This window comes from Ictidomys tridecemlineatus, chromosome 7 (genome assembly GCF_052094955.1).
Source record: "Ictidomys tridecemlineatus isolate mIctTri1 chromosome 7, mIctTri1.hap1, whole genome shotgun sequence".
Classification (NCBI taxonomy): domain Eukaryota; kingdom Metazoa; phylum Chordata; class Mammalia; order Rodentia; family Sciuridae; genus Ictidomys; species Ictidomys tridecemlineatus.
In genome coordinates this window covers 150,145,965-150,168,251 of record NC_135483.1, presented here as the reverse complement: position 1 = coordinate 150,168,251, position 22,287 = coordinate 150,145,965, and the positions used below count along the sequence as shown (strand labels likewise).

Below are 22,287 nucleotides of genomic sequence, written 5' to 3'. Positions count from 1 at the left end.
CTTCCATTTCCTTTAAGGTATTATCTGTAGTATTCTTGATGTTGTTTATTCTAGTATAGCTTTAATGTCTGAGTGATGTTTTTCCTTTATTGCTAATATTTTCACAAGTTTTAATTTTGGTATTCTTCCATATTTTGTATCATTTTCTACACATCTTATAACTTAAGCAGGTGACCATGGTTTTTATCCATTTTATGGGTATTCCTTTCTGATGTGTTTTGAATGTCAATGGATATGTTATTTTGCTCCTTTATCCTCTATTTTTAATAACTTAAAGTGACTATAATTCTTGGTTACTTTTGTGTTAATCAGCCTTTCCAAACTTGTAAGAGGAAGTTTGGTTCTGGATCTTAGTAGCTTCTGTATACTGTTTAAAAAAAAAAAAAAAAAAATAGCAGCTTTGCTTCCTGAGATTTCCCTGGAACTTTTAAATAAATGATGTAATAGATACAATGATAGGTAAGATGATATTAGGGGGAAAAGTAAACCCAAGAATAGCAAAGAAATATTTTTAGAGGCTGGGATTTATGGTTTGGTGGTAGAGCACTTGGCTAGTATATGTGAGGCACTGGGTTCAATTCTTAGTACCACATATAATAAATGAATAAAATAAAGGTCCATCAACATCTTAAAAAAATTTTTTTAAGAAATATTTTTATCCAGAAAGCAAGTTTCTGAAAGCTCATGCAAATAAATAACCCTCCAATTAACAACAAAAAAGAGGCCTTTAAAAAAAAAAATCTATTAACTCCAATACAAGATTTTTTTTTTAATGGAGTTGGTAGCCAGTTCTTCCTTAAATAATTGAGATCTGCATGAAATGAAGCAGAATATAAAATGTAATCCTATTTAAGATGAAAGGTTTTTAAGAGTTTTATGAAGAAAAATACTCTACAAATGTAATTGTAAATGGACTTTGCATATATGTGGGCTAAGGGGTGTGTGCAACTATGGGAAATGAACTGAAGGACTCTCTGCCACAGCTAAATCCCCAGAGCTGCTTCTTTTTTTTTTTTTTTTTGCGAGAGGAACTTGCTAAATTTTCCAGGCTGGACTCCAAATTGTGTTTCTCCTGCCTCAGCCTCCCAAGTGGCTGGGATTACAGGCATGCACTATTATGCTCAGCTAATAAATTTTTATTCATTCCTTAGTATCATTCATCTCAGAAAACTAAAATCTTCTATTTTAGTTTGCTGTGACTTGAAAAGCATACCAAAACCTCCCATACGCTATGCTGTTTTAGTTATTCTTTATAAAAATGTATTAAAGATGCAGCCTATATAAACATAGCAAGATCAAATATTACTTCAATTAAAAACTTGCTTTTCTCATAAGAACCACTTTTATGAGATTCTTACCAGCCACGGGGGATAATTTGAACAAAAGCGCAAATGCAGTGGGGCACAAAGCTTCATACCTTTAATTCCAACTACACAGAGGCTGAGAGAATCACAAATTCAAAGGCAGCCTGGGCAACCTAAGCAAGACCCTGTCTTAAGTTTAAAAAGAAAAAAAAAGAGAGAATAACTGCAATTGATAAAGAGTGATTTTTTTTTTTAAGAGGTACAAGTTCACAGTACAAAAAAAAAAAAAAAAAAACACGAATCTTTTTGTACTCAAAGGATTACCACCATCAGTTGCCAAGGCATCAAAACATTACTCTGAAATGAAAAAGGAAAAAGATTAAGTACTTATTCTGCAATTTTGTATGCATGGTACCATGGTAACTAAATAGCCCTAGTTCTTCTATATACAAAAATTCCAGCTCATAAATGCAACAGGAATTGTCACATGACATTTACTCAGTTTCCCCAAACTAGGGCAGTGAGTCAGAATAGAAATGTTAAAGGTAAGAGAAATTTAAGAAATTCAGTCAAAGATATTAAGTGAAAAGCGGGGCCTGGTGAGATGATCCAGCTCTGATGGAATCTGGTTCTAACAAAGAGAGCCCACATGGTTTATTTAGAAGCAAAAAACATCAGAAGGATTTACTATGAGAAAAACTACTTCAGGGAAACAAAAACAGAACTCAAGAAGGAACAGGCTAATTGGAGTTATCTACTCTAGTTCTGGACAGCTGGTACCTCAAGGCTACTTACTGAGCACATCCATATTTCTTCCACCCATGGGCAGTAGGCGTCTGAATTCAACTCTATAAAACCCATAAATTCTATGCTAAGCATGGAGGTCAAATTTGCTTCAGATTCCTTCTATCTCTAGAATTTTTTTTAATAAATTTATTTTATTTATTTATTTTTATGTGGTGCTAAGGATCAAACCCAGGGCCTTCCATGTGTGAGGCGAATGCTCTACCACTGAGCCACAACGACAGCTCCCCATGCTAAGCATGGAATTTGCCCCATTAACAGTGGCCACCTGCAAATCAGCGTATCTTTCAGCACCATAGCACTGAAATATTCCCAGAAGCAGCAATCTCACTGTCCAGGGCTATGGAGTTCAAAACAATGATTCATTTGATGCTCCCAACATCGAATGACAGATTTAGCAGTCATTAATGAAATAACTTATTCAGGCAAGTATCATCAATGCATGCTTTTTAAACAGCATTATAAAGTTACAGGAAACTTTCCAATAAAGGTGTCAGGCTTTGCCCATGTACCCAATGATCAAGCTAAGCATCATTAAAAGTAACACAGGTAAAATTAAATGCCTTTTATGACTGTAAGTATACTACATTATGATCAAGTTTTTTTAATAACTTTATTTATTTTTATGTAGTGCTGAGGATCGAACCCAGTGCACCTCACACGTGCTAGACAAGTGCTCCACTGCTGAGCCACAACCCTGATAGCATGATCAAGTATTCTAACCAAGAAAAGTGAAATTAGAATCTAATCTATATACCCTAGATCTAACTTCTAGAATATGAAATAATGATGAACAAGAAAGCAACAGACTAAATTCAGACTGTGGTACACTGTAGGCAATACACAGAGCTCCTTCAACAAGTCATGGTATTTAGTTGGTAGGGAGCAAAATAGAAAACCAACTTATATTTAGAAACTTAATAGCCAAAATAACAAGATATACTGTATATATGTTTGGATCATAATTTGAAAAAGAACAACCATAAACATTTCATTTTGCAGACAATTGGGAAATTTGAAAATTAACTGAATATTAGGTATTTAGAAATCATGAACTCTATTAAATGAAATATTGGTATTATACTTATTTATAGAAATGTTTTGATATATATTTAGATTAAAATTACATCACTTTTGAAATGTGCTTTTAACAAAATAAAAGAGGAAGAAAAGAACAAAGTATGGCAAAAATTAATGGTAATAAATTATAGGTATATAAAAGTTAATTATATATTTATCTATTTCAGTGAACACCTAAAACTTTTTGCAACAATCAATAATAAATCACTCTTTCAAAAAATATTCAATACATTTAATTGACAAAGTTTATTATCAAGAAATTTTAGTAATAGGTTTTTTAAAAGAATGTTTGGGTTTCTGAATACTGAAAGATGACAATCCATGACAAGACATACACAATTAAAATATTAAATAATATCTAAATTAAAAGACCATAATTCAAATTACTAAGTATAATCTTTGTGTCTTGGTAGAAGCAACTGTTCTCCTTCAAGAAATTCACCCACCTTGTCATGAAGACTACAAAGCCTTGCCACAGATTCAATTATTTAATTATAATCAATGCTGAGCATTTTATATTTAAGCATGCACTATCACAGCACAAAAAATCTTTCTACAGAGATCTTCAGTTTTCTTCAAAATGTATCTCAAGCATCTTTTAAAGTGCGAGCTACAAACAGGCTGTATCGTTAAAGAAAAAAGGCTTCTAAAAGAAGTGTAAGATGGGTATCCAACACTGCCAAGAGTGGTTATACAACTAACCGAAGGAAACTGGCAGTACTTTGCTAATTCTGTTTCATTGTAGCAACCTCCTTGGTAATTGAGTTCTTAGCTCTTATTGTACTACCAGCCGAACATGTACTCCATTGCTTTCGATACAAGACTTTCATCTTTTTTAGGCGTTTGTCTGTCAGAAATAACCTATTAAAAAAACATACAAACACACACACATACATGGGGGAAAAACTGTTAGGTTATGTTTTCTTTGGCAACAGGCAATAGCTAAATTATGAGGGAAACACTAAAATGTGTTTATAATACTCAATTGTATACTTTAAAGATTAAAATATGAACTCATAACATCTTTATGCTTTTAAGAATGACAAAGTCTCATTCTCTTGACAAAGCAAATACCATCTGCTCCTAACTAGAAAACTGAACAAATAATACAAACCTTTAAGAAGTGGGGGATTTAAAATATAGATTTAAAGAAAAACAGTTCTAAAATTATCTCCAAATCTTCAGGGAAATCAAAAAACTGAACTCATTACCCACTCTACAAAGCAAAAGTAATTTATGTGCTGTGTTTTAGACCTGCGGCTGCAGCTGGCTAAGTTCAAATCTCTTGGCTAATTAGAAAGGTCCAATAATATACCAAATTAGAGTTACAATTCTTCCACCATTCAAAAAATACAGCAAACTTGTTTAAACACGTTGGAATGAGAAATTTTTCTATTCTGAATAATAAGAGCTAGCTTTTGATAACCAAAGCTACTTGAACTTTTTCACTTGCGATACCACATCATATTTTAGTCATCAATTTGTTTGTTTGTGTTTTTTTTGGGGGGGCACGGAGGGGGTATTGGGGATCGAACTCAGGGGCACTCGGTCATTGAGCCACATCCTCAGCCTTATTTTTTGTATTTTATTTAGAGACAGGGTCTCACAGACAACTCAGTCTCACTGAGTTGATTAGCACCTTGCTTTTGCTGAGGTTGACTTTGAACTTTCCATCCTCCGTTCTTGGCCTCCCACTGGGATTACAGGCTCGTGCCACAAATTTAATTGAGCTTTAATGTTCCCTCGTGTCAGTGATATACAAAGCAGACATCTAGTCCATATGCAAATATAAGTTAGAAAAAAAACTGAAAAAACCTTCAAAACATTTTAAGTTTTTGTTTGTTTATTTTGAGCGCTAGGGGTCAAAATAGTATTTTTCACATGCTAGGCAAGTGCTCTACCACCTAAGTACATTCCCAACCTCAACAAAGACGTTTCTTAAAAATTCAAGGTAAGTTTGTAAGTTGCAAGGATTCTAACTTTAAAATAGGAAATTTAAGAAGTTTCAAGATTTCATCAAGGCAAAAAAACCTGAGCACAAATATAATGGCATATATATCGACCCAATTAAAGTTCAACAAGCTATGCCCTCAGCCTTCAAGTACATCTCTTACGTAATCATCTAATCCTTAAAATACCTGATAGTCACTAGTAGAAGCTTTGTATGCTGTAGCAAGAGGTCTCATGGTAGAAATTCTAGGAGTGCTTCCCGATTGTGTTGGTGTACCTAAGGTTTTGATGGGTGGTGTAAAGGCTAGAGATGGAGATGACAAAGCACATCGGTCGCTGTTTTCCATAACGCTCTGGAGAAACAAATAATTCCTTGCTTATAAACATAACCTACTAATATTACATAATACACACAAAGAAAAAATTTTTAAAAGAGGCATACTTTGATCCAATTAACCTTTCAAATAATTTTAGGCTTGATAAGATGATATACTTCGTGGCTAGCATTTGAAATCTAATGCTCAGCCAGGAATCTCAACTCATTAACCTCAAATAACCTCAATACAACTATAAATCACAAGAATAATAATCTCCTAACACATACTATGAAAAATCTGCAAGAACATAAAAAATCTGCAAGAACACAATTCAACAATTGTTTCTTGAAGAAACCTGAAGTGGAAGGGAGAAACAAAGTCCAAAGCTATTTAGTGCCAAGTAACCACAAACAGTTCTCTACCCTTTGTGAACATCTTACAATACAATGGCATACTACAATAATTATACAACACAATAATTGTACAATACAATAATTATATGATTGCATGGATACAGTAAATTATAAGGACAAGAAGTAGTGTGCTTTGTTTGCTTATGTGTATATACTGGCAACAAGTATAGTGCCTAGTTTATGTACAAATCTGAATATGTTTAAAAGTGTGATCACAATGATTTTTACAAGCCACAAAGTTTAAATTATACAAAATCTACTGTTTAATAAGTATATGTAGAATATATTTTTAAGTATTTTGAAACAGAAATGAGTAACAAAAGGCTTCAACTATTTAAAAGTAAACTATCAGGTTTCATCCTAAAATAAGATCAGACCTTTAAGTACTTAAAAAAATCTGATGTTACTTTGCACAAAACCAGAATGGACTAGTAATCAAGAGCCCTACAATATAGGCGTCAAGTCTCTGTAAAAGTCACTTATATCCTCTTTTCTGAAAAATAAAGGGTTTACAACAGATTATCTCTAAAGTCTTTTGATTAAATAATTTTGGCTTGCAACAAAAAGTTCTATAAATACCACATTTTACAAAACTCAGAATAAGAGGCACAGTAAAGTCATGTGACATAACCATCAATGTCAATCTCTTCATATAAATTAGGCTATTTTTTTTAGATTACCAAAAACTTACTTTATCTATACATGGTTTTACACCAATCATGATGGATTCTCCAAATATTCTCCCATCTTTGCTTAAGGCTTTCCGAGCTTGCAGTTTAGACTGATAACGAATATGCATCCAATTTCCTGTGTTGGACATCTGCAAAAAATAGAGGTGTCTCTTAAGTTATAAAATACAAAATCTATACTCAATGAACTCTATTTGAAAACTAAAACCTGAGAATAATGTATAATTTCATTTTTTTATTTGATGCCCTATAAAAAGTTGTATATTAAATTATCAAAAATCACACGAAAACACTTTCAACAATCTCTACTCAGCTCTCAATTCTCCCAAAGAATATGTGGCAAATTTTTTCTAAAAGTAAAGTAATTCTCAAAAGATAATTGTTTCTCACAAAAAGCTCATATCAAAGTTACAATGAATTTTTTAAACTGTATTCATCAATATGACTTTGTGTAGGAGTTAAGTCTATAGTAACAGAAAAAAGAATTGGTATAACTTGTATAATTTTTTTTTAAGCCCTCTACAAGAAAAAGAGCTCTGAAAACTCTGTACCTTGGGAACTTCCTCTTCTTTTATTCCCAATAAAGCAAGCTCAAATTGAGAAAAAGTAATATAATATCTATCATAATCTATCTTTTTTAAAGACTGTGAGTTAAGAAAGGAAGGCTGGATTACCTTTTCTTTGTTCCTAAAAATCAAACATTATGCAACATTGAGCCCTCTACATCCAAAGGACACATTCTTTCAAAACTTTAAATAAATATTTTTAATTTAGAAAAATTAAAATTCAGAAGCAATTTCCCTCAATTCATGGTTTCTCTTTACTTAGCCAAAATCTTGAATTGAAAAAAAAAATGGAAGCCTTACCACATGTTTTAAGATATTTCCATACTGTGCAAACTGTAATAATATATAGGAAGCAGATGCTTGCGGAAACCTGAAAAAACAGTTGTCCAGACAAAACAGTTAACTTCCACTATCAATACAAATGCAAATTACAAAGTTACAAGTGTCTCAGGACAAACTAGCCTTCCAACTATCTACAACATTAACAAGAGCTCCCTAATCAGCCTGTTTTCTCCTATATGGGACAACTCTATTAACAGTCACCCAAAAGCAAACACCTTAATGTTAGTTTTAACTTAGCTCGTCTCCATCTCCACATTCTCTGACAAACCTAACATTCCCATTCTCAAAGGCATTATCACACTTTTCAAAAACTGTTACAAAACTGCAGTTCTATATACAACTTATTTATGGCATTTGTGTCTTTATAAATATTTATGTATACTACAGCTATTAGAAGCAAAAGTATTTTATATAGTCATATCTTCTGAAATTAGTACCAACTAAAAATTCTCCCCAAACAAAAATAAAATTCAGCACTAATATCAGTGATACAGAATCATTTAAAAAGATGGTAATCAAAATCTTAATAGTCGTCAACATACTTTGTGTACAGAGATATGAAAAATTGTGGTATATATGTGTATTAAGAATTGTAATGCAAAACAAAGTACATGTATAAAGGCATAAAAACATAATAATAAAAGTTACTTTTATTAAAAAAATCTTAATAGTCATATCTTTGTATGGGAAAACTGATTTTTACTTTCTTCTTTATAAAGTGTTTTATCTTTATTTATGGTCTGAATATTCTACAATGAAATATTATTACTTTTATACTCCAAACAATAAAGTTGTTTTCTATTTGAAAACTGTAATCATTCAAAACAGAAATAGCTATCAGTACTACAGAAACATCTACCAGATTCTTTACCCACTAACTTCAGTTAGTCTAGAGCTTGGATTAGAACTCTAAAAAAAAAAAAAAAAATGGGTCACAAAAATAAATGAAAAATTAAACACATTAAAATTTATGTGAGAAAATATTCACTTTTTTAAGATCTAGGATTTTACTTTAGTTTACTTATATAAAAATGAATATAAGCACTTCAAAAATTTATCCAATTACTGGAATTTTAAAGTGACACAATTACTATTGAGTCAAAAAAAAAACTCAGAAGTGGACATCCATGTTCAAAAACATGCAGCTATTTTATGAGAATATAAAATTTTAAACATTAAAAAAAAATCAAGAAGCCATCCATAATGCTACGGATACAGAACTAAGCATAATTTATCAGGAGAACCAATGACCCTGCTTTTTGTCTAAACAAAATCAGTACCACATAGAATCACACTGAAAGGACAGATAGATGAACAGATATGTGTGTATACACACAAACAGAGACACACCCAAAAAAACAGGTGATATTCAATGCCTTAAAAACAAATTGTGGGGGTTGGGGCTATAGCTCAGTGGCAGAGCATCTGCCTAGCACATGCAAAGCACTGGGTTCAATCCTTAGCACCACATAAAAATAAACAAATGAAGACATTCTATCCATATACAACTACAAAAAAAACTTTTAAAAAATTGTAGCTGGGAACAAAAGCTGGATGAAAAGCTATTCCTCATACATTTTTATATACCTTTTGAATTTTTAAAATTTTAAATTAAATACATAGAATCCACTAAACAGTTTCTGTGCACTGTTCTTCCCTGAGGATCTCATGTGTTATTTTTATATTTTTTATTCCCAAAATATCTTTAGTAACATCAGGTATGACAAACCATGGATTCAGAAATAAACCTTACCTAATAGTATATGTATCAACTTAAAAATCAAAAAACCTTGAGTTTTTGCCAAGCTTTGCAATTAACTAGATGAGAACCTCTGAACAAAGTACTTTTTTCTACCTATACCTCAGTTTCCTAAACTATAAAATAAAGGATCACACATTATGATCTCTAAGGTTCATTAAAGTATTTTTTGGCTATAAAAATCAATTAGAAATGCATCTAGAACTATAATCCTCTCTAATATTCAAACTTCTGTAACTAGAAAGTATGATCTCTGTGACATACTGAATGTACACAAATGAAGTTCGATTATTATTTCAAAATTGCAAGACCACTAGAAGCAGAGAGATAGACATTAAAAAATGGAAAGAAACCTCCTTAGGTCTAAAGGGGCAACCCTACTCCAACAGCCATTAACTATGCCTAAGAGAAAATAATTTGGGAAGAGATACATACACAGATAAATGATTTTTAAAAACTACAAACCTTGAATTGCTAGTTAATGATACGCAAACTGAAGTGTCAGGGTGATATTACCTGATATCTGTAACTTACTATGAAATATATCAATAAAAAGATGACTGACAAATAGATAATAGATAAAGCAAACACAGCTGTTAACAACTATAGAATCTAAATATTTGCTATGCAGTGAATATTTGCTATGCAGTTCTATTTTTTTGCCATTTGATGATATTCATGGTCAAATGTTGGGATGAGTTTTTTTTTGTTATTTGTTTTTTTGTTTTTTAAAGGCAAAAGCTTACCCAAACACTGTCACCCAAGTGTCATCGAGGTGATCTTCTGAAGTCAGAGAATCTCCTTGAGTATAAAAAGGATCCAACTGGGCAGGAGATAGTGTTGTCTTCCGTGGTTGACCAATATTTGCTGGACTAAACATACTTTGCCCTACATTAGTATATTTAGTAAATTAGTTGCCAATTTAAACGCCTTCATTTATTGTAAAGCAAACATCTTAATTTTATATGAAAAAGTATATTAAAAGTCAACAATTATATAAACTTTCCAAAACATACAACTATAATCAAATGGTAATTTCATATTACCACAGGAGACAAAGTCATTAATAATTGAGCATAGTTTATGATTTTGCAAATGCTTTATTATTTAATAATTTTTTTAAAATATTATATTAATTTCCGATTAAAACTAAGAGAAAAATCACTCAGTCAACCTCAAGAACTTCTGTTCAATTAACCTCCAAACCTACCACTTTCATTACAGTTCTTCTGCCTTAGAAATATTCAACAGCTCCTACAGAACAAAATCCAAATATCTTACTCTCCAAAATATATTTCCAAGTTTATTTTTCTAGTGTGTCCCTCAACAGTATTTGCCCAATCCCTAAAATGTAAATGCATTTTTATTTAGTCCAACAGCCATTAACTATGCCTAAGAGATTTACTCTCATGTTCCTTATTATTCAGTAACATCTACCATTTAATGAGTATTTCCATGTGTCCAACGTGCCATGCCAAATACTTTATATCTTTATTTTATCTCAGAGGTACTATCCAGTTAGGACTATGTATTTCTAAGAAGCAGACTATTTTCTTTCATTTTTATAGCAGCAATATTTTTTAGCACTTAATATATGCCAAGCTTTATTCTAGGTATTGAGGATACAGCAGTGAACAAGTTATACAAACAAAACAAAACCGTCTCTAATGGAGCCTAAATTCTAGAAGAAGATAAGAAAATACCTAGTATGTTAGAAAACATGAAGTCCTATAGAGATATCATTTCATTATCATTATCATCAAAGAGATAGGAATTAACTCTCTGTGGAAGGGCCACATACACACACACATACACACACACACACACACACACACAGAAAGAGAGAGAGAGAGAGAGAGAGAGAGAGAGAGAGAGAGAGAGAGAGAGAGAGAGAGAGAAACTTCACAGAGATGACACTAAAGGAAAAAGTTAAAGGAGACAGGGAACAAAATATATCAATACCTGAAAAAGTGAATATGAGGTGGAGAAAATAGAAAGTGCAAAGGCCCTGAGAAAGGCCATCGCTTGCGTTGGATAAAAATAGTAAGAAGGCCACTATTCACACAGAGATTCAGGAGTATTTAGGATCAGGGCGAATAGATGAGAGTAGAACGTAACAACACACCAGACCATAACAAAAAAAAAAAGAAAAAAGAAAAAAAAAAAAACCCTTACAAGTCACTGTAAGGAAATCAATAAAAAATTACAAACAAGGATGACATAACAGGACTAAATTTTTGCAGCAAACAGTGTTTTATTAAGTACTTATATCATTCTTTAAAACTGTATTTAATTCTAATAATCCTATAAAGTAGGTCCTAATAGGAGTTCTATTTAAGCTATTAGAAAATAGGGTAATATTAAATATATGCTATCTAGGCAATCTAAAGCATGAGACTAATCTAAGGCAGTAATCTAGTTAATACTTGTATTTATTATAGCAGCAGTACCTACAAGTGTGATACAGATACACATGACTCTCCCAAGCCCTATCATGAGATCAGCCAAGTCAAAATTATTTTCTTAATAATATAATTTTGCCTTTTCATAATTATTCTCAAAAGTATTCAAAGGACTTTTCCAGAGGTAACTGATATGTATGCATGGATTTAGGTTGAATGCAGAGGCAGATTCACAAGAGCCCAATTATATTTTATGAAGCCAAACATTAAGATTTTAGAAGCATGAAACAATGTGTTATCATGAAAAAATTTTCTCTTAGGAAACAGTTTTCACTTTAAAAAAAAAATTATTTGAGCCAGGCCTGGAAGCACACTCCTATAATCCCAGCAACTCAGGAGGCAGGGGCAGAAGGATCACATATTGTAAATCAGCCTCAGCAACTTAGCAAGGCCATAAGGAACTTAGTGAGACCTTGTCTCAAAATAAAAAATTAACAAGGCTAGGGATGTGGCTCAGTTGTTAAGCACCCCTGGGTTCAATCCCCAGGTTTTTTTAAAGAAAAAAAAATTATTTGTTTCTGTGAAACAAATTTATTATTTTTAAGTGAATTAACACATTTTAAATTTTTGTCTTCTTTTTTTATGTTACAAGGACTTCTTTTTATTATTATCTGAAAAAGTTACATTCATGTGCCTGAATAATGGCACCTATCTTACCTAATGTTCCTGACTATCCCAGCCCACTCTACCATATAGTAACCCATATCATATGTTGGTATTGATGGAAAAGACATCAATTGCAAGCTATTTGGTGGATGACAAGCCCAGCTACAGTCATAAGTGGGCCCCAAGTCCAGCAAGTCCAGAGCAGAATGCTAAAAAGGGTGCTGATCTGAGAAATGTCATCATCACACATGCCTCAGTGAACACACAGCCCTTTTACTATACGAAATCCAGAAGATGACAAGCCAAAAAAAAAAAAAAAAAAAAAATTCAATAGCTTCTTTTCTTTGATGGAACAAAATATCCTTTTACACTTCTCAGAATCTAGGTTAAAGGATAAATCCACCAAATCAATGAAAACAATTTCATGATTTTTCTGCCAGAAGACTAAGATGAACAATCTTGAAGTTTAACTTGTATCTTTATTCAGTGATAAAATTCATGAGCAATTTGGTAGCAGGGCAACATATTGTCTTCATTGCACAGCACAAACCTTGTAATTGTTGACAGTGCATTTCCATTAAATACCATTAACAGTAATGATGGCTGAAGCTGGATTTCTCCCAGACAATCAAGTATTCTAGGATCTCTCTCAGTCTGTATGCAAGATGGCCATAGGTACCCTGGCTCTGCGATTTTAATTTTTAACACAGCAAACACTGATAGCTATAATCTGGAAGGAGAAAAGCTCTTGGTATTCCAACTTTAAAAAAAAAAAAATTAGTTGTAGTCAGACACAAATCCTTTATTTTATTTATTTATTTTTATGTGGTGCCAAAGATTGAACCTAGTACTTCACACATTCTAGGTGAGCACTCTACTGCTAAGTCACAACCCCAGGCCTGGTATTCAACTTTTAAGACTATAAATTCTACAGGGCCAGGAACATGATTCACATGAGTAAATTTTGTAATCAGTTCACCTTGCAATTCTATTACTTAAATGTGATATGTAGAACAAGTTATTGGGCCTCATTTCCCAAATATTACAACATAACAACAATTATAAAAAACATGAACAATAAAGAATTCTACCATGTATGGAGCACTTATGCTATCTACAAAGTGATACACTTCAGGTGATTTACATATACTCATATTTCTTTACAACAACAAAATCTATAAAATAGAACCTAACATCTCCACTTTGCATGTACAGAACACAAGGCACAGGTGTATATAACATACATTTTTTAAAAGGTTCATATACTGTTTCTTTCCATGAGTCATTATAGCGGTAACAAACCTATAACATAAGACTTTCCTGTTACACCCAGAATAAAATGGGATAGTAGATAGACAGGAACTTCACGAATGTTAACTGTTTTAACAACAAATGGCCTGAATATAAATTATTATTTTGCTTTAAAAGTGCAAATATAAAAGACTTCTAGAAATGATGTCCATTACTTGCCTCCAAACAATGTCAAAACAAAACCATAATCTGGTCAAAATATTTTTATTAAAGTTATCAAACAAAAACTACAATGTGATTCTAACTGAAAAGAAAAATATATGGTCATTTAAGAATTCTGAAAATCTGGGGCTGGGGGTCAGCGGCAGAGTGCTTGCCTAGCAAATGTGAGGCACTGGGTTCAATCCTTAGCATCACATAAAAATAAACAAAATAAAGGCAGGCTGTCCATTTACAACTACAAAAAAAATTTTTTTAAGAATTTCAAAAATCTTAACTCTTTATGCTATATGATAAGTGCCTAGACTTTGGTCTCAAATTTAGAATTCAGAACTACTCTAACTGAAACTACCAAAATAATCTGTGATATGTGTTCCAAGACCCATCCACCCACTTCCCAGAAGGGGATGCCTAAAACCATGCACAGTACCCAAACCTCAATTTCATTTTCTTTTCCATCTTAACACTTAGTCTGAACTGTGGTAGTAATTATGGAGTTTGACATGTAACAGCAAAACTAACAAAAGTTTCTTTTGTCTTCTTTCAACCACAAATTCTTCATATTTCTATTCAATAGAGGATTCATTCTAAGAGTAGATCTTAGCAACTTCAGTGCAACTTTTTTTTCTTCTTCTTTTTTACAAAATTAAGAACTTGACTTTTCACTTAAAGAAAGCATGTTCTGCCTTCTCTTTGGGATACCCATATTGCCAGCATTTTGGGGGTCATTAGTAAAGGATCTAGGAATTATCTGAATATAAGTACTATTATCATATAATAACAGAAGATCTGAAAAGTGACAAAGTTAGTATGGGATATGCTGAACAAAGAGATGATTCCAGGAAGGATGCTGGAAGACAGTGCAAGATTTCATCACACTATTCAGAATGGCATGCAATTTAAAACTTGTGAATTGTTTATTTCTAAAATTTTCCACTAAAGTTTTTGGACCATAGTGGACGATGAATATCGTCTAGATCCCACAGAAAAAAGGAAGGACACTCAAGACTACTGACATGTTCATGTTCAAACAGTAGTCAAGTAACAAAGTAAAAAAAAAAAAATTATCAGTCAGAAAGTTTGAAAGTCAACATTCAAATATTTTGTAAGAGCACTTAAGCAATTGAAGGTATACAACAAATGCTAACTCCAGAGAAAAGGTATGCAAAAGAGGACAGAATCCCAACATATTACACAAAGGTCTTACAAAATTAACTGACTTTCACAACTGAGCTTATACATTTATTTAAAAAAAATTTTCAAGTAATTTGAAGAAATCCTAAAATACATAAATGCTATAATAATATATTTAACAATTATTCGTCCTCATCACCACAAATGTTTCTAAGAGTTGAAACATATTTCTAAAATAGGTTGATTTAAAACGAAACATCCCACTTTGAAAAATGTTATGTTTTAAGACTATCCGCTTATCACCAATCAAAAATAAATAAATGAACAAAAGGAAGATCAGTCAAGTAGAGGAAGGAGAATGGAGGAATGGGGAAGGGAAGAAAAGGAGGTAGAACAGAGACTGAAATGGATTAAATCAAATTCTATGCATGCATGATTTTGTCAAAATAAACTCGACTACTAAGTATAACTATAATGCTCTAAAATAAATATATGTGCTTATCAATTAATAATCAAGTATCTCTTTAGGAACCAAGCAGAAGCACATACTTATACAAAAGCTGCCCTTAACTAAATTCAGTTCTTACTATATAAAGATATGTCTTTAACAAATCAAAGATACACTTTGGTATAAAATACGAAGCCAATACAATTTTTAAATGTCCTGAATTACCATTAAGAAGGTACAATTTAGTTATGCTACATCATGTAATAACCTTCAAGCAAGAAATTAAATGAAGGCTCAAACTGAGACAACCATTATGACCTTTAAAAGGAAGACAAATCAAAATTAAGTCTCAAATGAATAAGCAATCTAATTTTTGCCCTGTCAACTACTCTAAAAAATATAATTACTTATACCTAATCTAAAGTTATTTACATAAGTTTAGCATAATTGCCCCCCACCTGGTTAATGTTTAATTGCTTCACTGATTTCACATCCTTTAAATCAGGCTTCTGGTACCCACATGCTATGCTTTATAAGATGAAAATAAAGTACACCTATCAAACCACATTAGATTGGACTGTAATTGTCTCCCTTGGTAAATCACTATTCAAACATTCCTCATAAAATCAGATTAAAACAGAGGGCAAAAGACCTTATTACCCTTTATGAAAATGTCTTCAATTAAAGAACAGATTCAATTGTTCCAAAATAGACCTAACATAAGTGAAAACAAAAGATAAAAAGAATAGTAAATTTTAAACAGACATGGCAAACAAATGTTGGACAAAAAGTTTTCTGGCAATTATGTTACCTTCTCATCATGAAGAATTTGGCCTCTGCCCAGTGTGAGCTCTGGTATTCCTCTGGTTCCTTAGAAGTAACCTCTGAACCCTGGGAATTTCCGGAGCATTAGGAGGGTCTTTGTAATTCATGATGAGCTTCTCAGGCTAGACCTGATAGTTTATGCTCACCAGGTGACTCTGAGTAGGAGGAGTTGATCACTCCAGAAAGAGCTTTCAGTCACATATCATTCCTCCTCTGAGAATAAGAAAGGGACTGAAGATTGAGCTCAACCATTTGATCAAAGGTTTAATCATGTCCATGTAATCAAACTTTAATAGAATCTCTGGACACAGAAGTACCAATAAACTTCCCTACTTAGTTATATTCTAGACACTACCATACATGAACGCTAGGAAAATGCATCTCCCTGAGGACAATGTGAGGGAAGCTTCACATATGGAACCTTCCCAGACTATGCCCTGTATATGTTCCTTTGGCTGGTACTAATCTGTATCCTTCTGTTGTAATAGAACAATGATTATCAGAACCTTTCAATAGGTTCTTTGAGTCTTTATAGTTAAATATAAACTTTACAGTAGTCTTGAGACCCCCAAATTTATAGTCAGTCTGAAGTGAGGGTAGCCCTAGGGACCTCCCCCAAAACTTGCAACTGATGTCTGAAGTAAGAATAATCTTGTTGGGACTCTTTCTTCAGACTCTGCAACTTGACAATTCACTGTACCCAAAGAGTAAACTGAAGAACTGATACAACATCCAACTAAGCATGGAGAATTGAAATCAGGTGTGGTAGTGCATGCCTGTAATCCCAGCAACTGGGGAAGCTAAGGCAGAAGGAGGATAGCAAGTTTGAGAATAGCCTCAGCAACTCAGAGACCCTCAACAACTTAGCAAGACCCTGCCTTAAAATAAAAAATAAAAAGGACTATGGAGGTTGCTCAGCAGTAAAGTGCCCCCAGGTTCAATCCCCAATACCAAACAAATAAAAAAGTATGATGAATTGAACACCTGTATTCACCACTTGTACCTCCAGACACTAATGATAATCATTCAAGGAAGTCTCAAATTTTGGAGATCACAGGTGAAAGAATGCTAAAAGTCAAAGAAAATTAAAATGTGTACAATAAAAGATTAGATACCAGACCTCTCCTAATCCTAGGTAACCAGTCCCCAAGAGAACAAGGATTTCATCGTTTCCCCCCCCCCCAAAAAAAAACCAGCTCAAAAACACAGAACAACCAAAAGGAGATCAAGTGAAAAATCTGCACACTGGAATAAGAGACTTGTCCCTGTATGTATTCAAAACAGCAGCTTTTTAAAATATATATTTATTTTTTAGTTTTAGATGGACACAATATCTTTATTTTATTTTCATGTGGTGCTGAGGACTGAACCCAGTGCCTCACACATGCCAGCGAGCGCACTACCACTTGAGCCACATCCCAATCCCCCAAGAACAGCAGCTTTAAGGCTCTTAAAGGATTCTTCAGAAAATTGTATGAGGAAAAATAGTTATACATGGTAGAATTAGGTTCTCCCAACTAAAAATAAAAATAAGCTTATTATCCATTTTTCTTACAGTGAAGCAAAATAAAAAGCAAAACAGCTTCTCTCCATCAATTCTTCCCTCCACCCCAGCCAATGTTGAACTCTAAACACACAAAAAAATTCCAAGTAGCTTTTTATGTCTCATTCAATAAATTGTATTGTCCTACAACAATTGAGGGGGAGGGAAAATAGAAAAACCAAGGAAAAAGAGGAAAAAGATAATAGTGGTCTTTTTATTTCTGCTCTTATTAACCTCATTGCTAAGACATTTTATAGGAAGAAGAGGATGCTACATTTCTAAGTGCATTCTACAAACGACAACAACAACAACAAAAAAAGATTCTTGGAATTGAAATGACAGGCAAAAGAAAAAACTTACTCAGAAAATCTGAGAAAGTAAAATACAGCTGTAAGTGACAATATAAGGGAGAAAAAGTAGAAAATTACAAATCTCTACAGTGATCCAACACATAAACAAATGGAATTCCAGAAAGAAAGAACAGAGAAAGCAATTATCAAACAAATAATACAGGAAAGTTCCCAGAACTTGATGTGTCTAGCAAAACAAATGAAAAAGTCCCACACCAGTACACATTCGTGAAATTGAGAACACAAACCATAGAGAGATCGTAAATTTTTCCCAAAACAGGCCACATGTTCTCGCTTCGGCAGAACATATACTAAAATTGGAGCAATACAGAGAAGATTAGCATGGCCCCTGCACAAGGATGATATGCAAATCCATGAAGCATTCCATATTTTTAAAGATAAAAAAAAAATTAAAAACAGGCTGCAAATTCTCAAGAACTGTCACCACAAATGACATCCATGAAACACTGGGAGATAGAAAACAATGAAACAACACCTGTGAAATTCCAATCTAAAATGTATACCCAACCAACCAAATATGAAGAAATTAAAAATGCATTTCCACTATGAAGTCTTAAATTTTACTTCTGATGAAATCTTTCTGGGAAAGTTGCTCAAATATGTTCTTGACAAGTATGTAAGAAAAGAAAAAGATATGCTACCAAGGAAAAGGCTCAATACTAGAAACTGAGGCATTTCCTAGGATGATGATAGTTGCACACCATACTGAAACAAGAAGCCATCAAAAGACAGGCTGAGAGAAGTTGTCAAAGAAAAATGTACTTGAAACTGTGTGAGGCTTCTATAAATAGATATGTATCATAGCAACAGAATGTTTGCTTAAAGGGAGCAAATGGCACACAGAACATTAGATTAATGGAGAAAATAAGTCAATAATTAACTATTGGAAAATCAAGTTTTACAAAAAGGACAAATCATAATTTATTAATTAGCTCAGCACTGAACTCTATTTACATAGTTACATATAACTGTGTTCATATCGGGGCATAAAATAGAATACCATTATTTATGTTTGAAAAAATAAACTTAACAAATGTGAAGATCGAGAATTATTTATGTAACCTATGTAGTTAGCTAAACAACAGCCCTCTAAGATGACCGTGCCCTAATCCCTGAAATCTATGAATGTTACTTTTTATGGAGAAATGAATTTTGCAGATATGACAACAAATCTTGAGGTAGAGAAACTACCCAGGATTGTTCAGGTAGACTCTAACAAGTATACTTATTAGAGGAAGGCAGAAGTAGATTTTACTACAGGAGGCAGAAGTAGATTTTACTATAGGAAAGTAGATTTTACTATAGTGGAAGGTGATGTCATGATGGAAACAGAGATTGGAATGCTATACCTTCAAAATGGACGAATGGATCAAAAACTGAAGAAAACAGCTGGAAGGTGATAAAATCCAAGGAAGCCAATTTTCCCTATTCCAGAAGAAACCAATCTTACAAACACCTTTAATTTAGGCCAGTGATACTGATTTTGTGCTTTTAACTTTCAGAACTATAAGAGAATAAATTTAAGTTGTTTAAAGCCAATAGATTTGTAGTAGTTTGTTACAGAGGCAACAGAAAACTGATACAGCACCTCATTTAGATTCCTGATGAATATGTCAAAAGACTGCTACACTGTAATATTTTACTGGGAACATGATTCAGTGGTAGAGCACTTGTTTAATATGTGTGAGGCCCTGAGTTCAATCCATAGTACCACCAATAATTTTTAAAAAAAAAAGACTGCTATATTTCATTTTAAGTATTTAAATACTATGTGATTTTTTTAAAAACTATCATTATTTTTACTAAAACATAAATATAATCCCTTCCAGGATAAATGGAGACCACTAAATGATACCACAGTTAATGGCATAAAAATAAATAAATTAAAAATGAGATTATCCTGGATTATCAGAGTAAGCCCAATAAAATTACAAGGGTCCTTAATTGGGAAAGAAAGAGAAAGAATGATATAAGAGGAAAGGATCACTAGGTAAGGCTGGCTGTGAAGAAATAGGCAGCTTCTAGAAGCATGCGCGCGCACACACACACCCACACACACAGATTCTCTTCTAGACCTTCCCAGGAAAGAATAAATCCCTACCAATGACTTGATTTAGCCCAGCAAGATGTATTTTGAGCATATGACCTCCACAACCATTAACAAAATCAATTTGAGTTAAGTCACAAATTTGTGACAATATGGTTTAGCAGCAATAAAAAAAAACTAATAAAGTCACTGTTTACTTAATATTATTAAAGAAAAAATGTGCCTTGTCAAAGTGGACACAAATATCCCAATCCTCTTATTCAGTAAGAGATATTGGTATTAGGACACAATTGCCTCCAAATACTATCTATATTAGTCACCTATGGATGCTGTTAACAAGTTAGCACAAACTGGATGGCTTAGAACATTAATTTACCTCTCAGTTCTGGAGGCCACAAGTCCACGATCAGTAGTGGGCATACAAAGGTGGCCACCTTGTGGAGATTCTACGGGAAAATCCATTGCTCATGTCTAGTTTCTGGTGACTGCTTATATACTTTGACAATATTTTAATTTCTGCTTCAGCCTTCAAATCACCTTTCTCTCGATATTTTCTTCCCTTCCTTTGTGTCAAATTTCTCCCTGCCTCTATCTTTAAAGGACTGGATTCATGGACTACCCAAAGTAATCAACAATCACCACCCCAACCCCACCCTCACGCCACAGCCATCCCAACACTTGAACTCTTCTTGTTCATACCTCCTCTCAAGATCCTTACTCATATTTTGAGGGCGCACATAGTAAGTCACAGGTTCCAGGGATTATGACATGGACATATTGTTTTGGGGGCCACGATGCAATTCACTACAAGCTATATCCATCACCATATTCAGTCAATGAACATTTATTAAAGTCCCCTTATACTCATCTCTGGATATAGAAAGATTTTCTGTACTGAAGGAATTGATAATCTAATAATGAAAAAATGTAAGAACCAAAGAAAAAGAGCTTTCCAGAATATAGGACAGCTGAACTAGATCAAAGAGTCTCTTTTCTCCCCACTTCTGGGAACACTATCAGACCTTGAGATTCAGCAAAAAAAAAAGAAAGAAAGAAAACTGCCAGAAAGTGCTATAACAGTTAACAAGATATTTAACCTGTTATCAATATGCTAAGACAAAGATTCTAGTTCATTAATAAATGGTGTATCATTTAGGAAGACAGCTAACAGAGCTAATAAATAAGGAAAAGAATTTATAAAAAAAATTGAGGAGGCAGCGGCAGTGGCAGAGGAAAATTTAATTGCAGTAAAAGAAAAACAAGGGAAAAAATAAAGAAAATGAAGCAAACATATTCAATCTTCTTTATCAGGGGCAATAAAAGACCATGGTATAAAGAATCTACAATATTCTTTAATTCCAATTTCTTATTTTGTCAAATGACAAAAAGTTTTCCAGAATTAAGATCCTAAAAGAGATCTTAACATGAGTTAAAGGGAAAAAAAACAACAACTCCTCATTGGATACAAAAAAAAAAAACAAGTAACAGTCATGCCATTGTATCCCAGGAAATATCTTCATAAAAGCTACCAATCTCAGAAAATTTATAAATTATATAAGAAACTCTCACTTATTTAACACTAAATATTAGGAACTAAAAAAAGCTAAGTGAACACTAGGTTTTTCCCCTCAATTTTCTCAAGTCAATGCCCCTTTCCTATATGTAGCTTTAGTCTCACATCTGTCAGATCTTTAAAAAAATACTTTTTCATTTATGCCCTGTTAAGATTTTCTATACACAAATTAAATTCAAAGTAGAAGCAGCAGTGGCTCCCAGTGGCCAATTTATGACAGGTATACTTTTCCTATCACAGTTTTTGTACTTTCCCAAATGATTTCTATAGTTATAAAAACCTCACAGAAGCATTAGGAAAAAAGTTAATAAAAAGATATTTAACTTTAATCCTGTGTTCTTCTACTTGACAACAATAAGAAAATTTATTTTCTAGTAAACAGAGCCTTTAAACATAAAATGTATAACATTGGACCAAAATTGTGAGCCAAAATAAACTTCTTTCTTTTATAACTTATTTACTTTGCAGTATTGTTATTGGCAATAAAAAAAATGAACTGATACAATGCTTTTCTATTCCCAATGGCCCTAGGATTACTTATGAATCCATTAAACAACTGAATAGTCTCTATCTGTGTATATAAT

At 32.9% G+C, this 22,287-nt stretch overlaps 1 protein-coding gene and 1 non-coding gene across 3 annotated transcripts in view; one reads left to right on the top strand and one right to left on the bottom strand.

The window, feature by feature from the left end:
* Positions 1-3,415: 3,415 nt before the first annotated feature.
* Positions 3,416-22,287, bottom strand: part of Nup35 (nucleoporin 35) — a 46,259-nt gene continuing 27,387 nt past the window's right edge. For both annotated transcript variants that reach the window (XM_005324687.5, XM_021725982.3), the window contains exons 5-9: positions 9,971-10,112; positions 7,424-7,493; positions 6,560-6,688; positions 5,327-5,491; positions 3,416-4,049 (exon numbers count right to left, since the gene is read on the bottom strand). In XM_005324687.5, the coding sequence (XP_005324744.1) occupies positions 3,972-4,049; positions 5,327-5,491; positions 6,560-6,688; positions 7,424-7,493; positions 9,971-10,112 (584 nt within the window). In that variant the 3' untranslated portion in view covers positions 3,416-3,971. The remainder of the gene's footprint in view (positions 4,050-5,326; positions 5,492-6,559; positions 6,689-7,423; positions 7,494-9,970; positions 10,113-22,287) is intronic.
* On the top strand, positions 18,350-18,456 carry LOC120883870 (U6 spliceosomal RNA). The gene has a single exon (XR_005726049.2). It is a non-coding gene; the product is annotated as a U6 spliceosomal RNA (small nuclear RNA).